The sequence below is a fragment of the Gorilla gorilla genome, chromosome 4, assembly GCF_029281585.2.
Source record: "Gorilla gorilla gorilla isolate KB3781 chromosome 4, NHGRI_mGorGor1-v2.1_pri, whole genome shotgun sequence".
Taxonomy (NCBI): domain Eukaryota; kingdom Metazoa; phylum Chordata; class Mammalia; order Primates; family Hominidae; genus Gorilla; species Gorilla gorilla.
In genome coordinates, this window is record NC_073228.2 from 183,812,925 (window position 1) to 183,840,339 (window position 27,415).

At 50.1% G+C, this 27,415-nt stretch overlaps 2 protein-coding genes across 6 annotated transcripts in view; both read right to left on the reverse strand.

The window, feature by feature from the left end:
- Positions 1-20: 20 nt before the first annotated feature.
- MRNIP (MRN complex interacting protein) lies at positions 21-20,674 on the reverse strand. Of its 4 annotated transcripts, XM_055386506.2 has the most exons (8): positions 20,469-20,614; positions 15,130-15,189; positions 14,949-15,028; positions 10,695-10,783; positions 6,863-6,938; positions 4,646-4,803; positions 3,610-3,697; positions 21-630 (listed from the first exon to the last, which is right to left on the reverse strand). In XM_055386506.2, the coding sequence occupies exons 1-8, from the start codon at positions 20,578-20,580 to the stop codon at positions 136-138; spliced, it is 1,158 nt and encodes a 385-aa protein (XP_055242481.2). In that variant the 5' UTR covers positions 20,581-20,614; the 3' UTR covers positions 21-135. The 4 variants fall into 4 exon arrangements, with proteins under 4 accessions (XP_055242481.2, XP_018882124.3, XP_055242482.2 ...); XM_019026579.4 differs by lacking the exon at positions 14,949-15,028 and having other exon boundaries at positions 20,469-20,674; XM_055386507.2 differs by lacking the exons at positions 6,863-6,938; positions 10,695-10,783.
- Positions 20,675-23,797: 3,123 nt separating this feature from the next.
- The window catches only part of TBC1D9B (TBC1 domain family member 9B), a 45,564-nt gene continuing 41,946 nt past the window's right edge, over positions 23,798-27,415 (reverse strand). For both annotated transcript variants that reach the window (XM_004043140.5, XM_004043141.5), the window contains 2 exons: positions 26,981-27,087; positions 23,798-25,852 (listed from right to left, as the gene is read on the reverse strand). In XM_004043140.5, coding sequence (XP_004043188.1) covers positions 25,172-25,852; positions 26,981-27,087 — 788 coding nt within the window. In that variant the 3' untranslated portion in view covers positions 23,798-25,171. The remainder of the gene's footprint in view (positions 25,853-26,980; positions 27,088-27,415) is intronic.

The following is a 27,415-nucleotide window of genomic DNA, read 5'->3' on the forward strand; positions in this document are numbered from 1 at the left end:
GACGTTTGCATAGAGAGAAATGATTGACAGTAAGTTTATTGTTAATGGTTCTTACAGAGTATCTTTAAAAGTGCCTTAGGGGAACCCTGTCCCTCCTAACAAGTGTATCTCGATTAATAACCTGCCAGTCCCAGATCACACATCATCATCAAAGTCTTCCCCAGTTATAAAGAGGTCACATAGTCGTGTGGGTCGAGGATTCTGTGCCTCCAGGACCAGGGGCCCACCCTCTGCCCAGGGAGTCCTTGCGTCCCATGAGGTCTTCCCGCAAGGCCTCTCAGGCCCGGATGTGACGGGGTGTGTGGCCCGAGGAAGCTGGACAACGGCAGTGGGCCTGCTGAGGCCTTCCCTTGAGGCCTGTGCTCTGGGGGTCCCTTGCTTAGCCTGTGCTGGACCAGCTGGCCTGGGGTCCCTCTGAAGAGACCTTGGCTGCTCACTGTCCACATGTGAACTTTTTCTAGGTGGCAGGACAAATCGCGCCCATTTAGAGGATGTGGCTGTAACCTGCTGGATGGGACTCCATAGCTCCTTCCCAGGACCCCTCAGCTCCCCGGCACTGCAGTCTGCAGAGTTCTCCTGGAGGCAGGGGCTGCTGCCTTGTTCCACCTTCCATGTCAGGCCAGCCTGTCCCTGAAAGAGAAGACGGCCATGCCCTCCATTTGTAAGAACAATGCCAGGGCCCAGGAGGACCACCTGCCCTGCCTGGGCCTTGGCTGGGCCTCTGGTTCTGACACTTTCTGCTGGAAGCTGTCAGGCTGGGACAGGCTTTGATTTTGAGGGTTAGCAAGACAAAGCGAATAAACGCCTTCCACCTCACCACAAACCTTCTGCTAAATTGCATGACCAGGCTTTCCAAAAACAAGACATTCTCATGTCATCAGGTGATCCATCTCCTGGGGACCTTAGAATCAGGTTACCGGTGCCTACAAAAGAATTTTGAGCAGAAGGGCCTCGAGACATCGGGAAAGGGGTGCGCTGGCTCCATTCTGCTACCTCCCACCGGGGAGCAGCTCTCCAGAGCCTGCCGGGTTCTGCAGCTGCAGAGGTGGCAGCACCGAGCTCCCTGTGGGATAGGACTGGTGCTGGGGTCTGGCTTCTCTCACCCCAGGAACCAAAGATGCTCTGAAAGTTGGGTGTCGGCCGGGCGCAGTGGCTCACGCCTGTAATCCCAGCACTTTGGGAGGCCAAGGCAGGCAGATACCTGAGGCCAGGAGTTCGAGATCAACCTCGCCAACATGGCGAAACACTATCACTACTAAAAATACAAAAATTAACCGGGCGTGGTGGCGGGCGCCTGTAATCTCAGCTACTCGGGAGGCTGAGGCAGGAGAATCACTTGAACCTGGGAGGCAGAGGTTGCAGTGAGCCTAAATCATGCCATTCCACTCCAGCCTAGGCAAGAGAGCGAACTCTGTCTCAAAAAAAAAGAAAGTTGGGTTGTAGGCTGGGAGCAGTGGCTCATGCCTGAATCCCAGCACTTTGGGAGGCCGAGGCAGGCAGATTGCTTGAGCCCAAGGAGTTTGACACCAGTTTGGGCAACATGGTGAAACCCCCTCTTCTACAAAAAATTAGCCAACTGTGGTGGTGAGTGCCTGTGATCCCAGCTGCTCGGGAGGATCACTTAAGCCCGGGAGATGGAGGCTGCTATGAGGTGTGATTGTACCATTGCACTCCAGCCTAGGTGACAGAGTGACACCCCGTCTCAAAAACAAAAGGCTGGGTGCAGTGGCTCATGCCTGTAATCCCAGTACTTTGGGAGGCCGAGGCGGGTGGATCACTTGAGGTCAGGAGTTCAAGACCAGCCTGGCCAACATGGGGAAGCCCTGTCTCTACTAAAAATACAAAAATTAGCCAGGCGTGGTGGCGGGCGCCTGTAATCCCAGCTACTCAGGAGGCTGAGGCAGGAGAATCGCTTGAACCTGGGAGGCGGAGGTTGCAGTGAGCCAAGATCGTGCCATTACACTCCAGCCAGGGGAACAAGAGTGAAACTCCTACTCAAAAAAAAAAAGTTGGGTTGTGCTGCTTACAAAGGGAAAAGCAATGTGAAAGCAGCGATAGAGTGGGTCCCTGCAGCACTGCCACCCAGGCAGTACGGAAGAGGCTCTGCGGCCCTGAAACTTGACGTCGGCTTTGCCACTGAACTTGCCGTGACCGCACAAAAACTGCAAGCCTCAGTTCCTCACCTTTAAAACAAAGCAACAGGCTTGAGGGAGCATGAAACACAATGATACCATTACACAATGCAGCCCAGGGACTGGCCCGTGGCAGACTCTCTGGTCATTCTTCTAGGATTTGGAGATTCAAAGCCACTTACTTACCCAGGATCACAAAACTAGTTGGCGGCAACATCAAAGTTTGAATTCTGCCTCTTGGCATGAGCCAGTGCTCTGTGCGTGGTGCAAGGCCAGCGGAGACCGACCTTGGCTGATGTGGGAGTGGGGGCAGTGACTGACGCCCAGTGGACTCCCAACTGCAGTGCCCTTGCTGTGCCCTGGCTCCTCTGACAGGCAGAGCAAACCCTGCACTCTGCAGCACTGGATATGCGGTGGGGCCTGCTGGACTGGAAGCTTCAAGAACAAGACAAACGGGCCAGGCGCAGTGGCCCACACCTATAGTCCCAGCACTTTGGGAAGTGGGAAGATTGCTTGAGCTCAGGAGTTTGAGACAAGCCTGGGCAACATAGTGAGACCATGTCTCTCAAAAAAAATTTTTTTTGTGTTGCCCAGGCTGGAGCGCAGTGATGCAATCTCAGCTCACTGCAACCTATGCCTCTCAGGTTCAGGCAATTCTCCTGCCTCAGCCTCTTGAGTAGCTGGGATTATAGGCGTGCACAACCACGCCCAGCTAATTATTTTTAGTAGAGATGGGGTTTCACCATGTTGGCCAGGCTGGTCTCAGACTCCTGACCTCAAGTGATCCACCCACCTTGGCCTCCCAAAGTGCTGAGATTACAGGTGTGAGCCACTGCGCCTGGCCTCTACAAAATATTTTTTAAAGATTAGCCAGTCTGGTGATGTGCATCTGTGGTCCCAGCTACTTGGCGGCTGAGGCAGGAGGATCACTTGAGCCTGGGAGGTTGAGGCTTCAGTAGGCTATGACTGCCACTGCACTCCAGCCTGGGTAGACAGAGTGAGACCCCGTCTCAGAAAACAAAAAAGAACAAGACAACACCCTAAGTGAAGAGTGCCTCACATACAAGAGTCCACAGCAGGGCAAATGCAAGTGTGGAGGGAAGCATCTCCCAGGATTCAGGGCGGCCCGCTGACGACTCCTGCCCGGACAAAGGTCCCCGTGCTCCACGCAGAATGAGACGATGGCCGTGACCCATCGTCAGGTTGACCTGCTGGCCAACCTCAGTTGCTCCAAGGGTCACAATGCTCTTTGGTCCTGAGTTACCCTCATGGGAGACGAGAGGCATGGGAGGGAAAAGGGGGTACAGACCCGAGGAAGGAGTTGGCTTCAGACAGAAAAGACAAGAAACCCAGGTGGGAAGATGTGCTTTCTGCGGGTAGGAATCGCACACTTCGTCAACTGTGACAAAAGACAGAATCATCCCACACACGCTCAGTGGTCACTGGGACCAGAGAGAAACTGTTCTCTGTCACTGACCTTCTGGGGTCCCCAGGCGACCTCAGAGCCACCCGAGTCCTGCACGCCACGGCTGCACGGAGGCTGGACAGTGCTCCCGCTCCACTTCCTGTCAGGACAGGACCGTCAGTAGTCCCGTGCTACTCTCCAGTGGCACCCCGAGCCTGACTCCGCGATCACATGGCCCACAGGCTCGGGTGGCCACCTGCTTGTTCCTACGGCTTCCCAGGCAGCTGCTCAGGGTGTCCAGCCACCGCCCAGGCCCCACTCCCCTGCTTCACAGCTTCTAGGTGCTAGAAAGTTTTGTTTTTATTTCAGTCAGGGTCTCACCGGCACCCAGGCTGGAGTGCAATGGCTCACTGCTGCCTTGACCTCCTGGGCTCAAGGTGATCCTCCTGCCTCAGCCTCCCAAGTAGCTGGGACCACAGGCATGCACCACCATGCCCCATGAATTTGTTTTTAAAAATCTGTTGTACAGATAGGGTCTCCCTGTGTTGCCCGGACTGGAGGATCAAATGATCCTCCTGCCTCAGCCTCCCAAAGTGCTGGGATTACAGGTGTGAACCACTGTACCCGGATGAAGGTTGTGGTTTGAAAGCAGAATCTACCTCCTGAAAGCACCTGCCCTCTAAGAGCCTCCCTAGATCCTTAACCTAAAGCAGTCTCTCCAAAAATCTCACTGAAATGCCTGAAGCAGAAGAAAACTTCCTTCAAGTCTGAGGCCTCTGCTTCTCTGAGCTAAAAGCTCTAAGGCCTGCCAGCTACTCCGACCACTCCCCTGGGGTCAGTACAGTCTGATATGTTCAGAATTAAGTGGGCATCATAAAGGGTGTGCACACGGGTGTCCTGCCCAGCCTTCACCTCTGCACCGGCAGTGCCCAATGCCCAGGCGGGCCGTGGGGCCAGCAGTGGCAGCAGCTGCCCGATTTCCCACCTGCTGGCACTTGCCACCTAGGCTTCCCGCGCTTGGCTGATGCTCACAGTGGCTCACTGGTGCCCCAATGCTGGAGGCAGCAGAGGCCCTGGGCCACGGCTGGAACGGAGACGCACTTGGTACCTTTTTCTAGGCAGGTCTTGACTGAAGCGGGGGCCTGGCTCCTCCATTTTGGATGAAGGCTGTTTGCTGAAACACACTCCTCTTCCTTCCAGCTCCAGTTCTTGGGAGTCCTTTTCTAGATACTTCAGCCAGCGACTCTCTGAAGGCTGCGATTTTTCCTGCCAGATTGAGAAAAAAGTTGATTCTCAGTACTGGAAACCAGGCAGTTTTATCGAAAACCCCTAGCCCAACTCTTGGGCCTGAGGATCTCAGGAGTCATGTCCAGCTCCACTCTAGGAAAGGCACCGGCTGGAAGGTGATGGACGCCAATACCCTGCAATGCTGGCAGGACAGTGCGCACTGGCACAGGCCTCGGGAAGGCGGCAGGGAACGGCCCACCAAGAGACTCATGAAAGTCTATGCTCCCTGGCCCAGTGATTCCACACAGAGAAGGCAGAGGTGCCAGTCCCAGTCTTATAAAAAACAGCAAATTTCATTTATAAGAACGGAAGTAGCCGGGCGCAGTGGCTCACACCTGTAATCCCAGCACCTTGGGAGGCCGAGGCTGGCGGATCACAAGGTCAGGAGATCGAGACCATCCTGGCCAACACGATGAAACCCCGTCTCTATTAAAAAAAAAAAAAAAAAAAAAAAATACAAAAAATTAGCCGGGCGTGATGGCAGGCACCTGTAGTCCCAGCTACTCAGCAGGCTGAGGCAGGAGAATGGTGTGAACCCGGGAGGCGGGGCCTGCAGTGAGCCAAGATGGTGCCATTACACTCCAGCCTGGGGGGCAGAGTGAGACTCCGTCTCCAAAAAAAAAAAAAAAGAACAGAGGTGTGGAAACATGGCCAGGCGCGGTGGCTCACACCTGTAACCCTAGCACCGTGGGAGGCTGAGGCGGGTGGGTCACCTGAGCTCAGGAGTTCAAGACTAGCCTAGGCAACATGGTGAAACCCCGTCTCTACTAAAAATACAAAAATTAGCCGGGCGTGGTGGTGCGTGCCTGTAATCCCAGCTTCTTGGGAGGCTGAGGCAGGAGAATTGCTTGAACTCAGGAGGCAGAAGTTGCAGTGAGCTGAGATCACGCCACTGCACTCCGGCTGGGGGACACAGCGAGACTCCGTCGAAAGGAGGAAAAAGGAGGAAAGAAGGAAGGAGAGAAGGAAGGAAGGGAGGGAGGGAGGCAGGCAGGCAGGCAAGCAGAAGTGTGGAAACAACCTAAATGCCACATAATAAGGAATCAATACTGGTGCATCTACTACATTCTGTAAATACTTTGTTTTTTGAGACGTCGGGGCTCCAGTGAGCAGCGATCATGCCTCCGCACTCCAGCCTGGGTGACAGAGGGGGACCCTGTCTCAAAAATTAATAAATAAGAAATGAAAATCACTGAAAACTATACCGCAGCACAGAAGAATGATACAACTGAAAACTAGGATGCAAAAAAGTATTTCTGATGAGAATGATATAAAATTAAGTCTGTAAATGGACCGAATTGGAAGCACAGGCACAGGTACCAGAAGAGCATCTTCCTCTGCTTATAACAAAGTGTGAATCTGGCCAGGTGCAGTGGTTCATGCCTGTAATCCCAGTACTTTGGGAGCTGAGGTGGGAAGATGGCCTGAGCCCAGGAGTTTGAGACCAGCCTAGACAACATAGGGAGACCCTGCCTCTACAAAAAAGAAAAAAAATTAGCTGGGCGTGGTGGGGCACCCTTGTAGTCCCAGTTACTCAGGAGACTGAGGTGGGAGGATCACTTCAGCCCAGGAAGTCAAGGCTGCAGGGAACCATGATCGCGCCACTGCATTCCAGCCTGGGCGACAGAGTGAGACCTCATTTCAGAGGGGAAAAAAAAAAACAGCAGCTTGCAGTCTGGAACAAGGAAAGACGGAAACCCAGGTGTTTTACCCCATTATTCTTTCCCTCTCAGAGGTATGCCCAGAGTGCTGTGGGAGCAAAGGGGAAGCAGTATAAGGTCATATTTGAGCTACATTCAGGAGTTCTCCAAGCAGAGGAGAGAGTCCTTTGCAGGGTATTGTAATGCTTGGTACACATGGCTGCCTCCATCCTTACAAAAGGTACAGGTTTATTTTTGTGTTCCCTGCAGCTTTAAGCCAACTGCCTGTCATTGGGTGGCATCAACACACATTTGCTATAATGACTACTGGATACATCTGTGCATTCATCCCTTCCCTGACACAGAGCCAGCCTGGGGCAGGTGGGCCTGAGGCTTACCTGCTGCTTCACATTCCTAGCCTGCTGGTGTCCCACGTTTTCTTCTTCACTGGCACTGACAGTTTCTTCTAGAGACCTTCAGGGAAGACCATACATATGCCCTTTGAAAAATGACCAGGGGCTGGGCACAGTGGCTCACTCCTGTAATCCCAGCACTTTGGGAGGCTGAGGCAGGTGGATCACCTGAGGTCAGGAGTTCGAGACAAGTCTGACCAACATGGTGGTGCATACCTATATTCCCAGCTACTCAGGAGGCTGAGGCAGATAATCATTTGAACCCGGGAGGCAGAGGCTGCAGTGAGCCAAGATTGCTGGAAGATGGAATCACATGACAATGGAGATAAGTTGCAGCTTCAACCTCCCTGGGCTCAGGTGGATCCTCCCACCTCAGCCTCCTGAGTATCTGGGACCACAGGCACGCACCACTACGCCTGGCTAATTTTTTTTTTCTTCTTTTTATTGTAGAGATGGTTTTGCCATCTTGCCCAGTCTAGTCTCAAATTCCTGGGCTCAAGTGATCTACCCACCTCGGCCTCCCAAAGTGCTGGGATTACAAGCGTGAAGTATGCATCCAGCTGGTATTTGATTTTAAAAATCATTTTTCCAATTGTCCACTGCATATATATATAAATACAATTTAATTTTGTATGTTGAGCTTGTATTCCTGTGATCTTGCTAAATTATTAGTTCTAGTAGCTTTTTTGTAGATTCATTAGGATTTTCTACATACACAATCATGCTATTTGCAAATAAAATAATGCTTTTATCCAGTTTGGGATTTACTGTGTTTCCTTAATCTAAAAATGTTATGTCTTTGATTCTGGAAAATGCTGTGCTCTTATCTCTTCAGTTATTGCTTTTGCCCCATTCTCTTAATTATCTTTTGCTAGAACTCTCCTCTGTAACCTCCACGTCTCTCAACTTTCCCTTATATTTTCTACTTTTCCATTTTTCTGTTGCACTGTGAATAATTTTCTAGATTTATCTTCCATTTCACTAATTCTCTCTTCAGCTGCATTTAATCTGTTTAACGTGTCCACTGAATTTTTAATTTCTTCTTTTTTGAGATGGAGTCTCACTCTTGTCACCCAGGCTGGTGTGCAGTGGCACAATCTTGACTCACTGCAACCTCCGCCTCCTGGGTTCAAGTGATTTCCAGCTAATTTTTGTATTTTTAGTAGAGATGGGGTTTCACTATGTTGGCCAGGCTGGTCATGAACTCCTGACCTCAAGTGATCTGCCTGCCTTGGCCTCCCAAAGTGCTAGGATTACAGGCATGAGCCACTGCACCCGGCCTGAAATGAATTTTTAATTTCAATGATTATACTTTTAAGTTCTACAAACTCTTTTATTTTTTAAAGACAGAGTCTCACTCTGGTGCAGGCCTCACTTGAGCCTGGGAGGCGGAGGCTGGCTAACTGCAACCTCTGCCTCCCAGGCTCAAGCGATTCTTATGCCTCAGCCTCTTGAGTAGCTGGGATTACAGGCCTGTGCCACCACACCCAATTGACTTTTGTATTTTTAGTAAAGACAGGGTTTCACCATGTTGGCCAAGCTGGTCTTGAACTCCTGACCTCAAATAATCCGCCTGCCTTGGCCTCCCAAAGTGCTGGGATTATAGGTGTGAGCCACTGCACCCGGCCTCTTTTTGGTTCTTTTTCAAATACACCTATTTTTTTGGATGTGAGGGTGATGTGGCTGCACCATCTGTCACCCCATCAATCACCAGGGTTGGTTAGCTGATCTGGATGGCTAGGTGGTGTCCCCTTCTTCCCTCACCACTCCATGTGCGTCCCTCCTGAAGCTGTGCGCTTGGTCGAACAGGACGACCACCTCCAATAGAGGAGGAGCGGTCTTTGGTCCAGGGTATATGAGTAGCTGCACTCCCCTGCTAGAACCTCCAAACAAGCTCTCAAATACACCTATTTTTTGAAGGCCCTCATCTTATCACCCACTTCTTTTATTGGATTAAATATATTAAACATGCAATATCACGTATTCTGAAGTCTTTATGGGTCTGACTTTTCTGACTGTTGATCTGCTATCTTTTGCTCCTGGTGGCGTATTTCCTTGAATGTTAAATGATTTTAAACTCCTGAGTATATTATGCTACTTGGAACTTTTTCTTTGGGGATTCTTTTTTTTTTTTTTTTTGAGATGGAGTCTCACTCTATTGGCAGGCTGGAGTGCAGTGGCACCACCTCGGAACACTGCAGCCTCCGCCTCCCGGATTCAAGCAATTCTCCAGCCTCAGCCTCCCTAGTAGCTGGGATTACAGGCGCCCGCCACCACGCCCAGCTAATTTTTGTATTTTTAGTAGAGACGGGATTTCATCGTATTGGCCAGGATGGTCTCGATCTCTTGACCTCATGATCCATCTGCCCCAGCCTCCCAGTGTGCTGGGATTACAGGGGTGAGCCACCACACCCGGCCTCTGTGGGAACTTTAAGGCCCAGCAATTGAAGATATATTGCTGCAAAGAGGAGCTCCATTTACCTCTGCTTCCTGGGACAATTAAAACATAAATTTTCCGCTTGAGGCTTTTCACACAGGGTATGTAAAAGGCTGAAAAACCATGCAACTACTTCCTTTTATTTCCAAAATCTTAGAGATATTTCCCCCTCTTCAGCCATTGCCAAGGTCAATACAGGCAAGCTGCCTGTTGCAGAGTGGATCTAGTTCATTTGTACACCGAGGGTGTAGTCCTCCGGGAGCTCAGTTTTGTTAGGAGGTGTCCTACTGGTCCGCCCACACTGCCGTAGGTTTTGTCTTCTGAGGGCCTCCTGCACCCCTCCCAGCCGTCGAAATGGAGGCTCCAGAGCACCGGGCTTCAATCACCCCAGCAGCTCAGGTGCTTCCTCTCTGGATTTCGGCTTCTACATTTTTTTTTAAGCCAGTTAAACTTAGCAGTGGAGAGTTGTATACCAACGTTAGTGACACTAATGTTAATCAGTTCTCATAACCCACCACCATCAGACCCGCTTCTTCATTTTTGACCTCTGAGAGTTACTTACTTTTTTTTTTTTTTTTTTTTTTTTTTTTGAGATAGTCTCGTTCTGTCACCCAGGCTGGAGCGCAATGGCGCGATCTCGGCTCACTGCAACCTCTGCCTCCTGGGGTCAAGTGATTCTCCTACCTCAGCCTCCTGAGTAGCTGGGATCACAGGCATGCACCATCATGCCGGGCTAATTTTTTTGTATTTTTAATATAGACGGGGTTTCACCATGCTGGCCAGGCTGGTCTCGAACTCCTGACCTCGTGATCTGCCTGCCTTGGCCTCCTAAAATGCGGGGACTACAAGCACGAGCCACCGCGCCTGGCCAAGAGTTACTTTCTTGTCAGCTCATCAGTGCATTTAAAATAGCTAGCATTTTTAGTTATTTTCAGTGGGAGAATTGCTCAGGGTGTTTGACTGCCATATTGTAAGACGTGGAAGTCTAAGGGACTTCTCCACTGACCCAGGCCCAGTGGGGTCTGTCCTACCAGGGCCTCTTTGGTGAGCCAGCCACAAACGAGAACAGCTGTGTCAAGAGCCTTCAGCTCTGGAGGCACAGAGCAATGGCCTGCCAGCTTTAAAAACCACAGGTCTGGACCTCATCACAGGCAATCAGGTGAGAATCTCCTCGGGTGAAGCTCAGCCCCAGTATTCTAAACATCCCCGGGGTCGGTTCTGAGGGCAGCTGCTGACCTCAGATGGCAAAGTGACAGCAGGGACCTGGGGCAGGTCCAGCCACAGCAGAGTGCCCGGCCCAGGATTTCCACTGTGTACTTCTGTTATCTAGTCAAGACGAAAACAGGGCAAGACAACCACGCTCTTCTCAAACAACTGTACCTGAGTGGCAGCTCTGAAACTTGTCCCTGTAGTAGATTTAACTTTTGGACATGGCGTCTACAGTCAGCACCAGAGCCTTCACCATAAGCCTGAGAAACCAAAAAATATATTACATTGAAAAAGTGCTGGCAGAATGCTGAGAAACAGATCCATTTGAGATGCACCTCAGGGAGGACAAAGCTGTATTCTGCAAGGCCCAAAGACCCCTAAAGCAGCATGCAGGAATCCTAATGACTGACGGCTGTCTCTAGAATGATTTACAAACCAACAGTCTCGGAACTAATAGTTTACATCTATGTGGCTGTCCCACAATCACCCTGAACTCTACCTACTGAAGCCAAACTCAACCCAAAGCCCTACACAAAATGGTTAGTGCACATGAGTAAAAAGGTCACAAGAGAAGTAACACATATTGCCATATTGTATAACATACTGCCAAAAAATATATGAAATGATACTTACCTTCACTGATAATCAAAGGAATCCAAAATAAAATACATTTTTTCCCACTTAGCAATCACAAATTCATCCAACAAATATTTATTGAATACCAACTGTGTGCCAGGCCTCATCTTGGGGTAGACAATACAGGAATGGACAAGACTCCCTGTCATCATGGAACTCACATTCAAGTGAGAAGAGACAGGAAAGAAACAAGTGAGCCATGTAACCTATCAGATGCTAGTAAGTGCTCCTGAGAAAGACAAGGCCAGGAAAGAGGTCGTACATAAGAGCATACCGTTTTACATAAGGTGTTCAAAATGGTCAAGAAATGCATCTCTAAGAAGGTAACGTTTGAGCACAAACAGGAAGATATGAAGAAGCAACCCACATGGCTGTCTAGGGGACGAACATTCCAGCAGAAGCAATACATGAGAATGAGTGTGAAGACCCTGAGCCTGAAATTTTGGAGGAACAGCAAAGAGGCCAGCATCGCTGGAGCTGAGGGGTCTAAGGGGAAGACGGTACGAGATGGAATTTGAGAGCTTGGGTCCTGCTATCGCACAGGCAGATGGTACGAGACGGAATTTGAGGGCTCAGGTCCCGCTATCGCACAGGGAGATGGTACGAGACGGAATTTGAGGGCACGGGTCCTGCTATGGCACAGGCAGATGGTACGAGACAGAATTTGAGGGCATGGGTCCTGCTATCGCACAGGGAGATGGTACGAGATGGAATTTGAGGGCATGAGTCCTGCTATGGCACAGGCAGATGTTAAGAGCCTGAATTTGAGATCCTGGGTCCTGCTATGGCACAGGCAGATGGTACGAGATGGAATTTGAGAGCATGCGTCCTGCTATGGCACAGGCAGAATCAGCTTCAGGGTGTGACAGCCGCTCTGCTTTCGCCATCTTGAAATTCTTAACAATCTGGCCTTTGAACCTGTGTTTTGTAAGTGAAGTGTGCTGGGACAATGGAGCACATCTGTGATCAGACACACACACTTTACGTGTCCATTGTTCCTCAACACCCCACTGGCAGGAGCACTGTTGATGTCCCGTGCGCACAGAATTCCGGGGGACTCCCAGTGCCTGGCAGCTAGTAAGTCAAGTGAGAACTGAGAACCAACCACTGTTTTTAGCAACACAGCAACCACTGTTTTTAGCAACACAGCGACCACTGCTGACGCTGACAAAAGCAATTGTAATGGACACGTAGGGAGTGCAGTCCTGTTTGGAGCACATTCGCCTGAGAACGGAGAAGAGTAGCTGGAGGGGGAAATGGCAAAGACCAGGCTGGCATAACCAGTAGCGGTGTGCTCTTCCACAGGGCAGGGACTGCTGGCTGGATATTGAAGCGCATTCTTCCCAAAAACTAGATGTCATTTTCCAGTGTGCGTGTGGTCAGGGGTGGCCACGAAACCAGCCTCTTTCCATGGCACTGTTACTTGCTTCCCAGCCTGGCCCTCAAAGCCTCTCGGTAGCTCCTCCAAGCACCTGCCCTTCTCAGTGGCTAGAAGCAGCTACAGATGAGCCTCAGGGAATAGAAGCAGCTCAAGATGGCAGGAGCTTGGATCCCTGAGCAACCACATCAAGGGCAGCGCCCTGCTGACCTTATCGTCTCCCCAGGACTGTTATGAGAGCAAGAGAAACGTCTATTGTATTAAGCCACCACAATTTTGGTGTGTTTGTTACTGTGGCCTAGTCAGCCATACACCACATACCACACACGGCACAGAGGCATTGAGGGGAGTAAGAAGGCTTCCTCAAGGAGAATGTAGAAATATATACATCTCAAACAAGCCATGCTCACCACGTGGGGTGTCTGCCTACCTGGTAAGCCAGCCCCTCTCTTCTGAGACCCAATCCCAGTTGACTGGACCAGAGGTGGACATCCGAGTCAGCCTGGGCCAACCAGGTTGCTTCTCCTAGGAATTTATAATTGAGACTCAGCTCTTCCAGTTGGCTTGGAATGAGATTCTATGGACTTGGAGCAGAGAATCTGACTGAACAGTCTGGGGAGAAACAGAAAGGGAAGGAGAGGAGAAAATGGAGTAAAGATATAGGGAGAAGCTGGGTGATGGGCAGGAAAAGCTGATGTCTGGCTTGTTGGCAGCTTTTCAGTTCTTGGGGCTAGTTTTTCAAAGGACCGGGGATGAAGTTCTGCCCCTTGGATTCCCTAAGAGATCTCATTACCTTGCCAGCCTTTATTTATTTATTTATTTATTTATTTATTTATTTATTTATTTTTTAACTTTGCTGAACCCATTCTGAAGTGTTTTTTTTCCTTTTTTTAAAAAAAATATCAGCCAGGCACGGTGGCTCATGCCTGTGACCCCAGCACTTTGGGAGGCCGAGGTGGGCAGATCACGAGGTCAGGAGATGGAGACCATCCTGGCTAACATGGTGAAACCCCATCTCTACTAAAAATACAAAATATTAGCCGGGCGTGGTGGTGGGAGCCTGTGGTCCCAGCTACTCAGGAGGCTGAGGCAGGAGAATGGCATGAACCCGGGAGGCGGAGCTTGCAGTGAGCGAGATCGCGCCACTGCACTCCAGCCTGAGTGACAGAGCGAGACTCCGTCTAAAAAAAAATAAAAAAATAAAAAATATCAGGTGAAGGCACTCACCAACATTATGAAATGTTTTTGTCTACGGAGGCAGGTGGATCATTTGAGGTCAGGAGTTCAAGACCAGCCTGGCCAACATGGTGAAACCCTGTCTCTATTAAACATACAAAAAACAAATTAGCTGGATGTGGTGGCATGCATCTGTAGTCCCAGATACTCAGGAGGCTGAGGCAGGAGAACCGCTTAAACCCGGGAGGCGAAGGTTGCAGTGAGCCGAGATCGCGCCACTGCACTCCAGCCTGCGTGACAGAGTGAGACTCCATCTCAAAAAAAAAAAAAAAAAAAAACCCCAAAAAACAGCAATTTAACTTTTAGGACTTTGTCCTAAGTAAACAGTAAACAGCTGGCCACATGGATAAAGAGGTTTTTGTAAAAAGCTTCACAGTAGAGTTGTGCATAACAGTCAAAAGAGAAATCAACCTAAATACCCAACAAGGTTGGGCTGGTTCCTTACTCACTCCACAAACAACGAGCACTGTGCTACGTGCTGCGGATACACCAGTAAATAAAAAGCCTCTGTTCTCACGGAACTTACAGCCTTAGATGGACAATCCGTGCATAAACACACGACTATGTAACTTCCATAGGATACTGAGAAGAGGGAGGGGAACTCCACAGTGAGCACAAAGGCCTGAAGAGGGACCAAATTTGGGTTTAAGGTCAGAAAGAAAGCACATGGCTGTAGGAGGAGAGGAAAGATGAGAGGTGAAGGGAGAGGTGGCACTGGGGCTGGAGCAGGAAAAGAGCAAGTTCAGTAAGGCAAAGGATGCAGGACAGTTTGGGGTCCTAGAGTTCAGGAGGGGCAATACGGACGGACTGAAAAGACGTACTGAATGCCAGCTGCAAACAGCTGGATGAGAGCATTTACAGCCTGCCCCTGCCTGCCTCCACTTCCTGAGCCCACTATCCCACACCTCCACCTCCACCAACGGCCTCTGCCCTTCCCCGGCTGCCCTGATTCCTCTGTCATCTTCTCACAGTCCCCAGTGCTTTCCTTTCCTTGTGCTCAGCCGAGTTTTAAATTATGTAGATGCATGTGTGCATTAGTTTCTCTTCCCCTTCCACACAAGTGCATCTGTGAGGGCAAGAATGACAATGGGCTTACTTTCCACTGTTTCCCTAGTGCTTGACACACAGAAAGTACTCAAGAAATACTTGCTGAATGAAGAATCAAATGGCAGTACCTTTCCAGATTCTGCTCCATCCATTTCACTTCCTGAAGGAACAGGAAGCTCGGAAGCAGGAGCTCCGTGTCTGGGGAACTCTGTTTGAGAGAGGATGATCCCAGCTGTGGCATGCTGGGACTCCCTGGAAGGGCTCACTGCAGGCCTGCGCCCCACTTGCTTTCCGTTTTGTAGGACTCACCCGCAAAAAGGACTGCTTCTCTCCACAAGCTTTGCATGTCCACTTGACACTCTTTTTTACCTGCAATGAAATTTCAGAAATACAACTCAGATAATTATTTAAAACAAAATGGAATTGGGCTGGACTCGGTGGCTCATGCCTGTAATCCCCCTTTGGGAGGCCGAGGCGGGCAGATCACAAGGTCAGGAGTTCGAGACCAGCCTGACCAATATGGTGAAACCCAGTCTCTACTAAAAATACAAAAATTAGCCAGGCATGGTGGCGGGCACCTGTAATCCCAGCTACTCAGGAGGCTGAGACAGGAGAATCGCTTAAACCTGGGAGGTGGAGGTTGCAGTGAGCCAAGATTGCACCACTGCACTCCAGCCTACACGACAGGGTGAGACTCCATCTCAAAAAAACAAACAAACAAAAAACAAATGGAATTGGTTCTGAAATTTTTTTTTTTTTAAATCCCAAGTAGCTGGGATTACAGGTGTGTACCACCATGCCCAGCTAATTTTTGTATTTTAGTAGAGATGGGGTTTCACCATGTTGACCAGGCTGGTCTCAAACTCCTGACCTCAAGTGATCCACCTGCCTTGGCCTCCCACAGTGCTGGGATTACAGGTGTGAGCCACCATGCCTGGCCTGAAATAATTTTTTTTTTTTTTTTGAGACGGAGTCTGGCTCTGCTGCCCAGGCTGGAGTGCAGCAGCGTGATCTCGGCTCACTGCAAGCTCCCCCTCCCGGGTTCACGCCATTCTCCTGTGTCAGCCTCCCAAGTAGCTGGGACTACAGGTGCCCGCCACCACGCCCGGCTAATTTTTTGTATTTTTAGTAGAGACGGGGTTTCACCGTGTTAGCCGGGATGGTCTCGATCTCCTGACCTCGTGATCCGCCCGCCTCGGCCTCCCAAAGTGCTGGGATTACAGGCGTGAGCCACCAGGCCCGGACCTGGCCTGAAATAATTTTAAAAACTGATGGAAGGAGTCCAGAAACAAACCAACACATGTGTAAAAATTTAGCATATCATACTCATAAACGTGGTACTTTAAAAGTGAGAAAAGAACAGACTATTTAACAAGTCCGGGTTGGTGCTGGGAAAACTGGCTATCTGTATGAAACACAATCAAATTGGGCTGGGCACAGTGGCTTGAGCCTGTAGTCTCAGCGACGAGGGAGGCCAAGACTACTCGAGCCCAGGAGTTTGAGGCCAGCCCGCGTAGCATGGCAAGAGGCTGTCTCACAAAACTAAATCCAAACAAAACAAAACCACTCCGAAAGACCCAAATTGAAGCTGTAAAAAAAAATTCCATAATATTCCTGTCTCGCAAAACCAAATCCAAACAAAACAAAAACACTCCGTAAGACTCAAATTGAAGCTGTAAAAAAAATTGCATAATATTTAAATTCTTGTTAAACTTGGGTCTAAAAAAAATTCCGTAACATTTATTTTCAATTCTTGTTAAACCTGACTAGATGTGTTCTCTCTTAACATATAAAATGCCTAAAAACCACTCTAATGCTGGAGAATCTCTACCAGCATTCCACATGGAAGTCAAGAACAAGCCACGGCTGCCCGCTATTATTTACCATTTTTTTCTGGATGTACTAGCCAATGGAATTAGAAGAAAGTTGTAAGATGTATAAAAATTATAAAGGAGCGGAAAACCCTATCATTATTTATAGACATAATTATAATACCAGAAATAACTCCTGACCTCAAATGATCTGCCCACCTTGGCCTCCCAAAGAAAAGCCAATTTTTTAATTTTAATTTTAATTTTTATTTTTTTGAGACGGAGTTTCGCTCTTATTGCCCAGGCTGGAGTGCAATGGTGAGATCTCGGCTTAGTGCAACCTCCACCTCCCAGGTTCAAGAGATTCTCCTGCCTCAGTCTCCCAAGTAGCTGGGATTACAGGCATGTGCCACCACGCCCGGCTAACTTTGTGGTTTTAGCAGAGACAGGGTTTCATCATGTTGGTCAGGCTGGTCTCGAACTCCTGACCTCAAGTGACCCACCCAAAGTGCTGGGATTAAAGGCATGAACCACCACGCCCGGCTGCTACCTGACATAATTTTTTATCCGAAAACCAACATAATGAAATGAGAAGCCGCTAAAACCAGACAGTCTAATACAGTGGTTAGGTACAAAATTAAGATACCTTCAAAAATTAATACAGTTTTTATATGAGCAGACATCTAATTAGAACACATAATTGATAAAGAATCCATTTATAACAGCAACAAATAAAATGTTACCAAGGGATACCAAGGTTACTTGAAGAAACTTAATGGATCATGTTTAACACCACAAAGATGTCTAGGTTGATCCATTAACATTAATATGATTAATATGATCCTAATACAAAATCATGAGGTTTTCGGGGGAAGTATCCAAACGGATTCTAAGGAGGACAATGAGCACCTACCAAAAATTGAACTGGGTAATGACTTAGCAATTTTACTTCTCAGCTTCTACCTTAAAACACCAATAAAACTGTGGATTTTCTGTGAGTATACAAACAAGTAAGAAAAGTTGTTTGTTTTTTTTTTTTTGAGACAGAGTCTGGCTCTGTCGCCCAGGCTGGAGCACTGTGGCGTGATCTCGGCTCACTGCAACCTCTGCCTCCTGGATTCAAGTGATTCTCCTGCCTCAGCCTCCCAAGTAGCTGGGATTACAGGTGCGTGCCACCATGCCCTGTATTTTTTGTATTTTTAGTAGAGACGGGGTTTCACCACGTTGCCCAGGCTGGTCTCGAACTCCTGACCTCATGATCTGCCCCCCTCGGCCTCCCAAAGTGCTGGGATTACAGGTGTGAGCCACCGCACCAGACCAAGAAAAGCATTTTTAAAAGTTTAGGACTCACAGAAGCTGGTAAAGGAATTAATTCAGGAACTGCTGAGATAGTGTGGTTCTGCCACTTACTAGAGGGAGAAACCACTTGATTCCTGTGTATTTCGGACTTCTCATTTCTCTAAGATGGGAATGATGCCTAAGTCAAAGGATGTTGAAGTTAAACGTGTTAAAGTAGTACGCAGCCGACTTACAATTAAAATTAAAGTAGTACATAGCCGACTTGCTGTCCTCTTTGGTTTCAAGTAATTTTTCTTTGTTTTTGAGACAGGGTCTGGCTGTCGCCCAGGCTGGAGTGCAGTGGTGTGAACACGGCTCACTGCAACCTCTGCCTCCTGGACTGAAGCGATTCTCCTGCCTCAGCGCCCCTGAGTAGCTAGGACTACAGATGCGCGCCACCACATCTAGCTATTTTATTTTGAATTTTAGTAGAGACAAGGTCTCGCTACGTTGCCCAGGCTGGTCTGGAACTTCTGAGCTCAAGTGATCTGCCCTGTGGGCTTCCCAAAGTGCTGAGATTATGGGCGTGAGCCACCGGGGCCAGGCAACTCACATTTCATAGGGTTGAAAATGACCACGAGGGTCAGGGGCGCTGGCTCACACCCGTAGTCCCGGCACTTTGGGAGCCAAGGCGCGAAGAACACTTGAGCCCAGGAGTTCCAGACCAGCCTGGGCAACATGGCCGAAACCTTATTCCTACAAAAAATATAAAAATTAGCTGGGGATGGTGGCCCACACCTGTAGTACCAGCTACGTGGGAGGCTAAGGTGGATCAGCTGAGCCCGGGAGGTGCAGGTTGCAGCGAGCTGTGATTGTCACCACTGCACTCCAATCTGGGCGACAAAGCGAGACCTTGTCTCAAAATAAATAAGTAAATAAATAAATAAATTAACACTGGTGAACATGGAAGAGTGAAACAGGAAAACAAACAAGCAAATAGAGGCCGGGCGCAGTGGCTCAGGCCTGTAACACCAGCACTGTAATCCCAGCACTTTGGGAGGCCGAGGCGGGCAGATCACGAGGTCAGGAGATGGAGACCTTCCTGGCCAACATGGTGAAACCCCGTCTCTACTAAAAATACAAAAATTAACTGGGCTTGGTGGCGCGCGCCTGTAGTCCAAGCTGCTCGGGAGGCTGAAGCAGAAGAATCGCTTGAACCCAGGAGGCAGAGGTTGCAGCGAGCCGAGATCACGCCACTGCACTCCAGCCTGGCGACAGTGAGACGTGAGAATCTGTCTCAAAAACAAAAAACGGAAATAAAAATGGAAAATTTGTTTTTAAAAAAGAGCATGAAACATTAGACGTGTAATAATTTAAAAATGCAAATGATCTCCCTTTATTTGCAACTCTTAGGACCCAGCTCCCGAAAGAAAACAAGTAAAAAGTTTCTGAGCCCTTAAAATGGCCCTTACAAACGCTTAGCATTAAATGCAAGCTTAGAGACACATACTCAGCATCTTGCTGACTTTTTAACATACCTCTTAAAGAAGTCTGATCCAGGCCAGGCACAATGGCTCTCGCCTGTAATCCCAGCACTTTGGGAGGCCGAGGCAGGCGGATCACCTGAGGTCAGGAGTTCGAGACCGGCCTGACCAACATGGAGAAACCCTGTCTCTATTAAAAACACAAAATTAGCTGGGCATGGTGGCGCATGCCTGTAATCCCAGCTACTCGGGAGGCTGAGGCAGGAGAATTGCTTGAACCTGGGAGGCGGAGGTTGCGGTGAGCCGAGATCGCGCCATTGCACTCCAGCCTGGGCAACAAGAGCGAAACTCCGTCTCAAAAAAAAAAAAAACAAAAAGAAGTCTGATGCTATTCTTTCTCAGGGCATAGCAGATTACCAATAATTAGGAGGGAGGGACTATCAGAAGCGAATACGGTGACTGCAGTGTTAAGTGATATCAAGCAGGGAGACAGGTGCGATCCGGAAAAGGTTAAGTGGCATTCTCTATCTGGCACGCTGAAAGTTAGGGAGGCAAATATGTTCTAGAAACACAGATCATCTGTCTTTAAGACTCCGGGGCCCGTGGTTTATGCGTCGGCGAACAGCCATATCAAGTCCCTGGCCCCGCGGAAACGGACGGCGGCAGAGGCGCGGGGCGACGGAGAGGGCGCCCAGGTGTGGAGCAGGGACGCCGCCGCGGCGCGCTCGGTCTCTAAGAACCGTCCTCCCCCTCTCATTGAAACTGAGACAGGGCTACTTCGTGGGGTAGGCTCTGCGTAAAGGATGCTATACTCAACCGGGTTCTCCCACTACCTGCTACAATTCACAAGAGGCCACCTCCGCAGAAACCATTACCTCTGGTTTGTACAAGAACCAAATAAAAAGCTCAGAACGTTATGCGGGGGCGACCCCAATGAGACCCGCCCTCAGCGGTCCCTGCACTCCTTCGGGCCCGGTGCATCCCGGAGCCATTCGAGACAACACCCACAGCCCCGCCATTCCCCGTCCGCTGTCCCCGCGCCGGAGGAGGAGGAGGGGGCTGGCACCCGCCAGACCTGGTGCGCCTGGAAGAGGCGGCAGCTGCAGCAGCGTAGCACCCGAGAACGCTGAAGCGACGCCATCCCTGCTTGTGCAGTCGCCAGCCAGCCAAGCGCGTGCGCTCTGCATTTGTCCCGCCGCGGCCCCGCCCCACGTACGCGCTCCGGACCCTCTAGTTCCCTACGCCGTCTCGCATGCGCTTATACTCTTCGCTCCGGCCGCCGCGGCCCCGCCCCTGCGCACTGGGATCCCTCTAGCCTGCCGCGCCTCTCGCTGGTCATCTGCGCCCCTCCGACCTCGGAAAGAGTCCTGGGTGCGGGATTCCTGGTAGCCGACTCGTCGTCTGAGCACGGCCGTGCCCGCATCTTCCTAAGGCAGCGGTTCCGGCCCTGGGGAGACTGGAATTGAGACGGCAGGGCCTCCGCTGACCAGTCCTTGGACACAACGCGGAGCGGGGCTGAGGGGCCGCCTTGCCAGGCCTGCGCTGCCGTGCTTTTAGGCAGCAGCGAACAGTTAGCCTTTGAACCGGAGCCCGGGGTGGAATACGGGGAGACGGAGGGGCTCACCAGACCCACGCTTCCCGGAGAGGGCGGCGGAGGCGCGCGGCCGCCGAGCGTGAAGCCGGTCCCCCTGCAGCCCCGGGAGCGTCCCAGGCCCACCCTACGGAGGGTGGAGGCGCCCCCGCAGCCCGACGCTCACGCCGCAACCCTGTGTGGCTTAGGGTTGTAACCTCGTTGGAAAATAAAATACAAAAAATATTAAAATTACCTCCCACCGTACAACCCTCGGTGTCTAGGGTTGTAATTTTAATTTTTTTTCCAACTTTTACACAGTGACTATCACAAAAAAAGCGAGGTTTTTTGTTTGTTTGTTTTTGGAGACAGAGCCTCGCTCTGTCGCCCAGGCTGGAATGCAGTGGCGTGATTCTCCTGCCTCAGCTTCTCTAGTAGCTGGGATTACGGATGCCTGCCACCACGCCCGGCTAATTTTTGTATTTTTAGTAGAGACGGTGTTTCTCCATGTTGGCCAGGCTGGTCTCGAACTCCTGACCTCAGGTGATCTACCTGCCTCGGCTTCCCAAAGTACTGGGATTACAGACGTGAGCCACTGCACGCGGCCGACACTCACTTTTAACAGCAGAAACCATCCCGTTGAAGAAAACACCCAATCCTGACAAGGGTGCAGGGAGGGCTACCCCTCTTACAGGGTGCTGGGAGAACGGTCAAATGCAAAACCGTGGAAAGCAACCTGGCAATACTGCTACCCCAAGAAAGGAATCCCTTCACCTAGGTGATTTATTATTCATTCCCTGGTGTTCCCTGAAGAACACTAGGAAGAAATGGAAATCAGTGTTCTGAAGAACGGCACGGACTCTTAGGCAGCAAGAACCTGAGTTTGAAGTGACAACGTGCTGTGGAGAGGCAAGCTTACAAAATTACAGTACATCGTTTGACTTCTGTGACACCGGCATTATTTTCTGGAGTGTGTGTGTGTGTGTGTGGCTAAGGTCGTAGGTAATGCTAATTTTTAAATTTTTCCAACTTTTGTACAGTAAGTAGTTATCAGAAAAAAAAAAATTGAGAGACAATATGCCAATAGACAATGGTCAGATAACGAATGACAATAAACTGACTGCAGCCTCTGCAGTAACCGGGCAGTCGGCTGCTTGGGAAGGACGTGGTCAGGACTGCTTGCTCCTCTATTTTTTGTACCACCCTCCCCATGTCAGAACCAACCCAAGAAAGCGCTCCCCAAACCAGTCACAGAAAACATCCTGCTTCTTGTTAGCTCACCTCCAGTTTCCAACAGCCTGCGGTCAGAACCACCTGGAGCCTTCCCCGTTTTCCACCCCCTGGGTCCTTGCGCCTACCCACACCGGTGATGTTGCTGACTCCCTTGCTGTAGCAAGCTCTGAATACTGTTTCTCATTTGGGTGGTCTTCCTTCATTTCTACGTTTGAGTTACTGTGGCTGAGAACAGAAGGCATCTGCAAAAAATGTTTTATGCTTAATGAAAAGAGTAGAATAAAAATTTCATATATGACATCAGTTAAACTGAAAAAAAATACAGAATAAACACCAAAATACTGAGTAATCTGTAGCACTAGGAAAAATTGTTTTTCTACTTTTCTCTATATTTTTCTCCTTTTGGCAATTAACCTGTAATCCTTTAAAAATTCATGTATATAGTTTTTTTTCTTGGAAATTATAAGAATGATTTGTTGAGTGGTTTGATGCAACTTATATTACTTGGTAAGCAGTTTTAAAATATTCATGTTTACTTATAAAATTTAAATTTATTTGTATTATCTATATATTATTTAATGTTACTGTTCTGGTTGTTAAACATTTTGAGTTATCTTCCCAGGTTGAATGATTTATGGATTAAAGTACTATTGTACATTTTCGTACATTGTATCATGTGAATAGGCCAGATTCCTCTTTCCTATTCTTTGGTTTAATTTCTTTGGTGTATTCACAAGCTTATACTTCCACATATTAAAAACATTTATCTTACCTCTGTAAAGACAAAAAATGGAAAAAAAAAAGCCATTTATCCAAATTCCAAGTTATTCAAATCTAATTGAATATAATCAATGTAAGACTTAAAATTGCCAAATATGTGGGGTTATTATATCTTAATTATATTAAGGCCAACAACAGTCTTTTTGGTATAAATCATTTGAAATTATTTTATGGTAGTTTGTGTAAATACTAGAAAGGAAATTGAAGCCAGGCATGCTGCTTCATGCCTGTAGTCCCAGCTACTAGGGAGGCTGCAGCAGGAGGATTACTTCAGGCCAAGAGTTTGAGGCTGCAGTGAGCTATGGTCATGCCACAGCACTCCAGTCTGTCTCTAAAACAAACAAACAAGCAGACCGGGCATGGTGGCTCACGCCTGTAATCCCAGCACGTTGGGAGGCCGAGGCGGGTGGATCACGAGGTCAGGAGTTTGAGACCAGCCTGGCCAATATGGTGAAACCCCATCTCTAGTAAAAATACAAAAATTAGCTGGGCGTGGTGGCGCACGCCTGTAGTCCCAGCTGCTTGGGAGGCTGAGGCAGAAGAATTGCTTGAACCCAGGAGGCAGAGGTTGCAGTGAGCTGAGATCACGCCACTGCACTCCATGCTGGGCAACAGAGCAAGACTTGGTCTCAAAAAAAAAAAAAAAAAAAAAAAGGCAAAGCTACTTAATTAAAACAAAAACAGCAGCCACAGAGATATACAATAGTACCTCTGAGTTTCACCTTCTGCAGCTTTAGTTACCCAGAGTCAACAGCCACCTGGAAAAGAGATGAGTACAGTACAAGAAGATATTGTGAGACAGACCACATTTACAACTTTCATTACAGTATAACCGTTAACATTTTATTATTAGTTATTGTTGTCAATCTCTTAAGGTGCCTAATTCATAAACTTAATCACAGGTATGTATGCATAGGAAAAAACAGTATGTATAAGGTTTGTTATTATCTGTGGTTTTAGACATCCGCTGGGGGTCTGGTTTTAGATATCCACTGTATCCCCTGTGGATAAGGGGGTAACTGCTGTATCTTTTAGTAGAAGCAAGAGCAGCCCCATGTGGGGGCTAACACTGGACACTGGTCAGTTTCAGCTCCTCATGCAAAGTGAGGGTATCCTTGTGGCTCAGCCCTGGGGCCCCCTGTGGTCACCTTTGGCTCCACAGTCTGGTTCTTGAACCCAAGGGCAGACAGCTTGCTACAGCCCAGGCCTGAGGATGCACTTCCTTCACCAGGACCCACAACCCCTGCCCATGAAGACCTGTGGAGCTCAGGGCATCCCCTGATGCAGGTTGGTCAGGACCTGCCCAGCTTGCACCAGCAGGTTCTGCATCTCCATCTGACCTGGCAGGCCTTGCACTCTTCCACCCACTGTGGAGGACTAAGTGTCTTGAACTTCCAGAACACAGCCAGGGCCCCATACTTGGCCTGGGGAGAAGTTGGGAGGCCTAAGCAGTGGTTGGGGGCCACAGCAAGGCATTGCACACAGTGGGTTTTATTTCTTTCAGGGATTTATTAAGGCATTGAGCACAGTGTAATTTCTAGCCAAGTGAAATGAATCCAAGGAAATATATCAGGACCTGAGGGATATGTTTTTAAAGTTACTGGAAAGGATGATGAGCTGAGAGCGCATGTACAGCCACGCCTGTGCGCAGCGCCCACCCTGTGCAATAAACATGTTCTACCCATGTTCCTCAGTCAGGAGGTTCAGGCTCCCGGAGAGCACCTGAGGGTTCCATCACTTTGGTGCCCAACAAGCACATGCCCCCCAACCTGGTGCCAAGAGGCAGGAATGACCCCTGTACCACATAGCTGCAGGAAAGCATCCACGGATGGAGGGACTCAGCTGGCATGGCCGCAGTGTGGGGCACAGAGGTATGAGGCAAGCAAGGGCAGATCTGAGAGCCTCTAATGCTAGGCAGGTGCAGCTGGTGCGAGGCGGGCTCCCACCGGGTGTAAGGAAGGTGGGAGCCACAGCCTCTTCCTGGGCCCAGAAGCAGCCGGCGCCAGGAGATGCAGGCCCAGGGAATCTGTCTAAGGCAGCTGGGTCTGCACCAGCCTTCTTTCCACTCACAACTCACTGCTCCTGGGAGAGCAGGAGGGGCACACCTTTAAAGAGAAACTGATAAGGGAGGAAAGGCAGGAGATGAGGCCAGCCCCACTGATGACACCTCGGGCCAGGCCTCACAGCTGCAGGCATCAGCCGGAAACTCCAGGCTGCTCATGGTCACTGGCGGTGCTGAACTGTCTCTCCACTTTCTTTTGGTCCTTGATCTTGAGTCCAATGTCCACTCTCTTCTCAAAGAAGTTCACCAGCACGGACTCCGTCAGGATGGAGGCCAGGATCTGCTCAAAGGAGATGCACCAGTCGGTGTCGACGGTGCCGCCGATGCGGGCCGTGGGGCTGCCGGCCTCCCCGCCCACCAGCACCGTGTCGTCTGCAAGGTCTTCACATTGCAGGGAGCCCGTGCTGACCACCGAGTACGAGGACATGGACATGTCGTCTTTGGTTTCATCGTCAGACAGCAGCTGGGAGGGTGAGCCCCGTCCCTCGCCGCTGCCCCCCTCCACCACCACCTGGCTCTCCTGTGGGGCTTTTCCGAGGTGTGTGTCTCCGCCTGCTTTGGCTTGGGGGTCTCCTGCAGCCGGGGGCTGAAGCTCCCTGGCTGCGTCCTGATGCAGTTCGGGTGCCGGTGGCTCGTCCTCCTCAGTGGCACAGTCCCTGGGCTTCCTGCCTGTGCGGGCTGAGAACTTCTTCCCCACCTCTCCGATGCGGAGCAGGAGGCTGGCCACGGTGGCGATGGCGTGGTACAGGTCCTGCTCCATGGGGTCTTCACTGAACATGTTGTAAAGCGTCTTGCACAGCTCAATGAACTGCTCCTTTTAGGGAGAAAAACAGAAGAACAGGGAGATGGTAAAAGACCAGTCAGACGGGGTCCATATTAGCCAAACTGATGACAAGGGCCAGCCTAAGGATGTTGGCTGCCGTCTTGTTAATCATCTCCATGAGCCTCATCAGTCCCATCTCACAGATCAGGACACAGGCTCAGAGAGGCCACACAGCTCTTCAAAAGGCTTTCCCCTCCAGCTGCCTTTCTCTTGGCACACAGAGCATGCTGGTCTGACCTGGAGCCTCCCTGTTTCTAGGTCCGTTCTGTTGGCACAGGGAGATGGATTTCTACCACGACTCTAAATCCAGTCAGTACAAGGACTTCTCCGTTGTGTTTTAGAATCACCTTTGGTTTTAATCAGAAGCAGCCTCAACTCAGCCCTTGAATGAAGCTCTTTAGAAGGTGATGGTGAGGAAAGTACAGCCTGGGTCAGCTGGGGAGGGGGATCCTGGGGAGGGGGGTCCTGGGGAGGGTGGGTGCTAGGTCCTGAAGCCACACGTCTAGGCCCCCTGGCCCAAGAATGGGAAGAATCCTCATCGCACGTGGTGCCCACCCTCCAGGCCTGCTGGGGGAGTGGTCAGATTGCAGGGTCCCCTACTGGGCACAGCTAGGCCGTGGGTCTGGCCCGAGGGCCATGGTCAGGCTGGTGCTCCAGACTTGCCTTTGGCTCAACGCTTGCAGTTTGGAGCTGGGGTCTCCCATTTTCTGGCTGTGAGACCCTTGGCAAGACACCATGCTCCTGATCTGCGAGACCAGTGAATGAAGAGCGGGCGTGGAGGGTGCATGTGAGCCTGCGTGTGCAGAGCCCTGGGCAGGGCTGGGAGGGTGCAGGGTGTGGAACGCATATCTTGTCAAAGGTAGCCTACAAGCCTCCGGCTCCTGGTTCACAGACACTCACTCGATCTGGAAACATGCCCCCGTACAAGGCCCTGGAGCAACTGGCCTCTTGTCTTTCTGGAATCATCGCTGACTGGCAACCAGGACTAACGGGCTCTAGAGGCAGGGAGGAGCCTTCCCACCCACCAGGAGATGCTGCAGTGCGGGTGCGGTGATGTTAGGGCCCAGTCTTGGTCAGAACTCTCCAGAAATGTCTACTGTGGGCTCCAGTGGAGCCTACCTGGTTCATCTTGGGAAGATCCTTAATCGTCTCCTTCTGAGCCTCTTTCTCCTTGGCCCACATTCGAAGGTAGTGCCGATAGTCTGGAGAGCTGGTCCCCTTCTCCTCTGCAGGTTAGGAGGAAAGAGATTAATCTTTGTCATGTGAGAGGGCTGCGGGCTGACAGCAGGGAGAGGAAGAGTTGGGTGTTTTCTGGCATGGAGTTACCGGGCCCTATCATAAAACACCCTGGCGTCTGGGAAGGTGGTCATGGGGGAAAAAACCCAGAACAGCCACAGGTTTTCCCTAAATTGCTGCAGTGGTTGGACCTAAGCTGATGACAATGATCCACAATGTCTTCTCTCAGATGAGGAGTCACAGGGCAGCTGGAGAGAAGCTGGCAAGAGAGGGCTGGCTGGGTGCCCGTGGGGCTGGTGGAGAGCGTGGAGCCTCCTG

Excerpts from the sequence above, each read along its gene's own strand:
- MRNIP (XM_055386506.2), bottom strand. The coding sequence starts at position 20,580 with ATGCAGAGCGCACGCGCTTGGCTGGCTGGCGACTGCACAAGCAGGGAT. Across the intron at positions 15,190-20,468 it reads GCCTCTTCCAGGCGCACCAG|GTAAAAAAGAGTGTCAAGTG; the intron begins GTCTGGCGGGTG and ends ATTTCATTGCAG. Across the intron at positions 631-3,609 it reads TCGCCTGGGGACCCCAGAAG|GGACAGGCTGGCCTGACATG; the intron begins GTCAGTGACAGA and ends CTTCTCTTTCAG.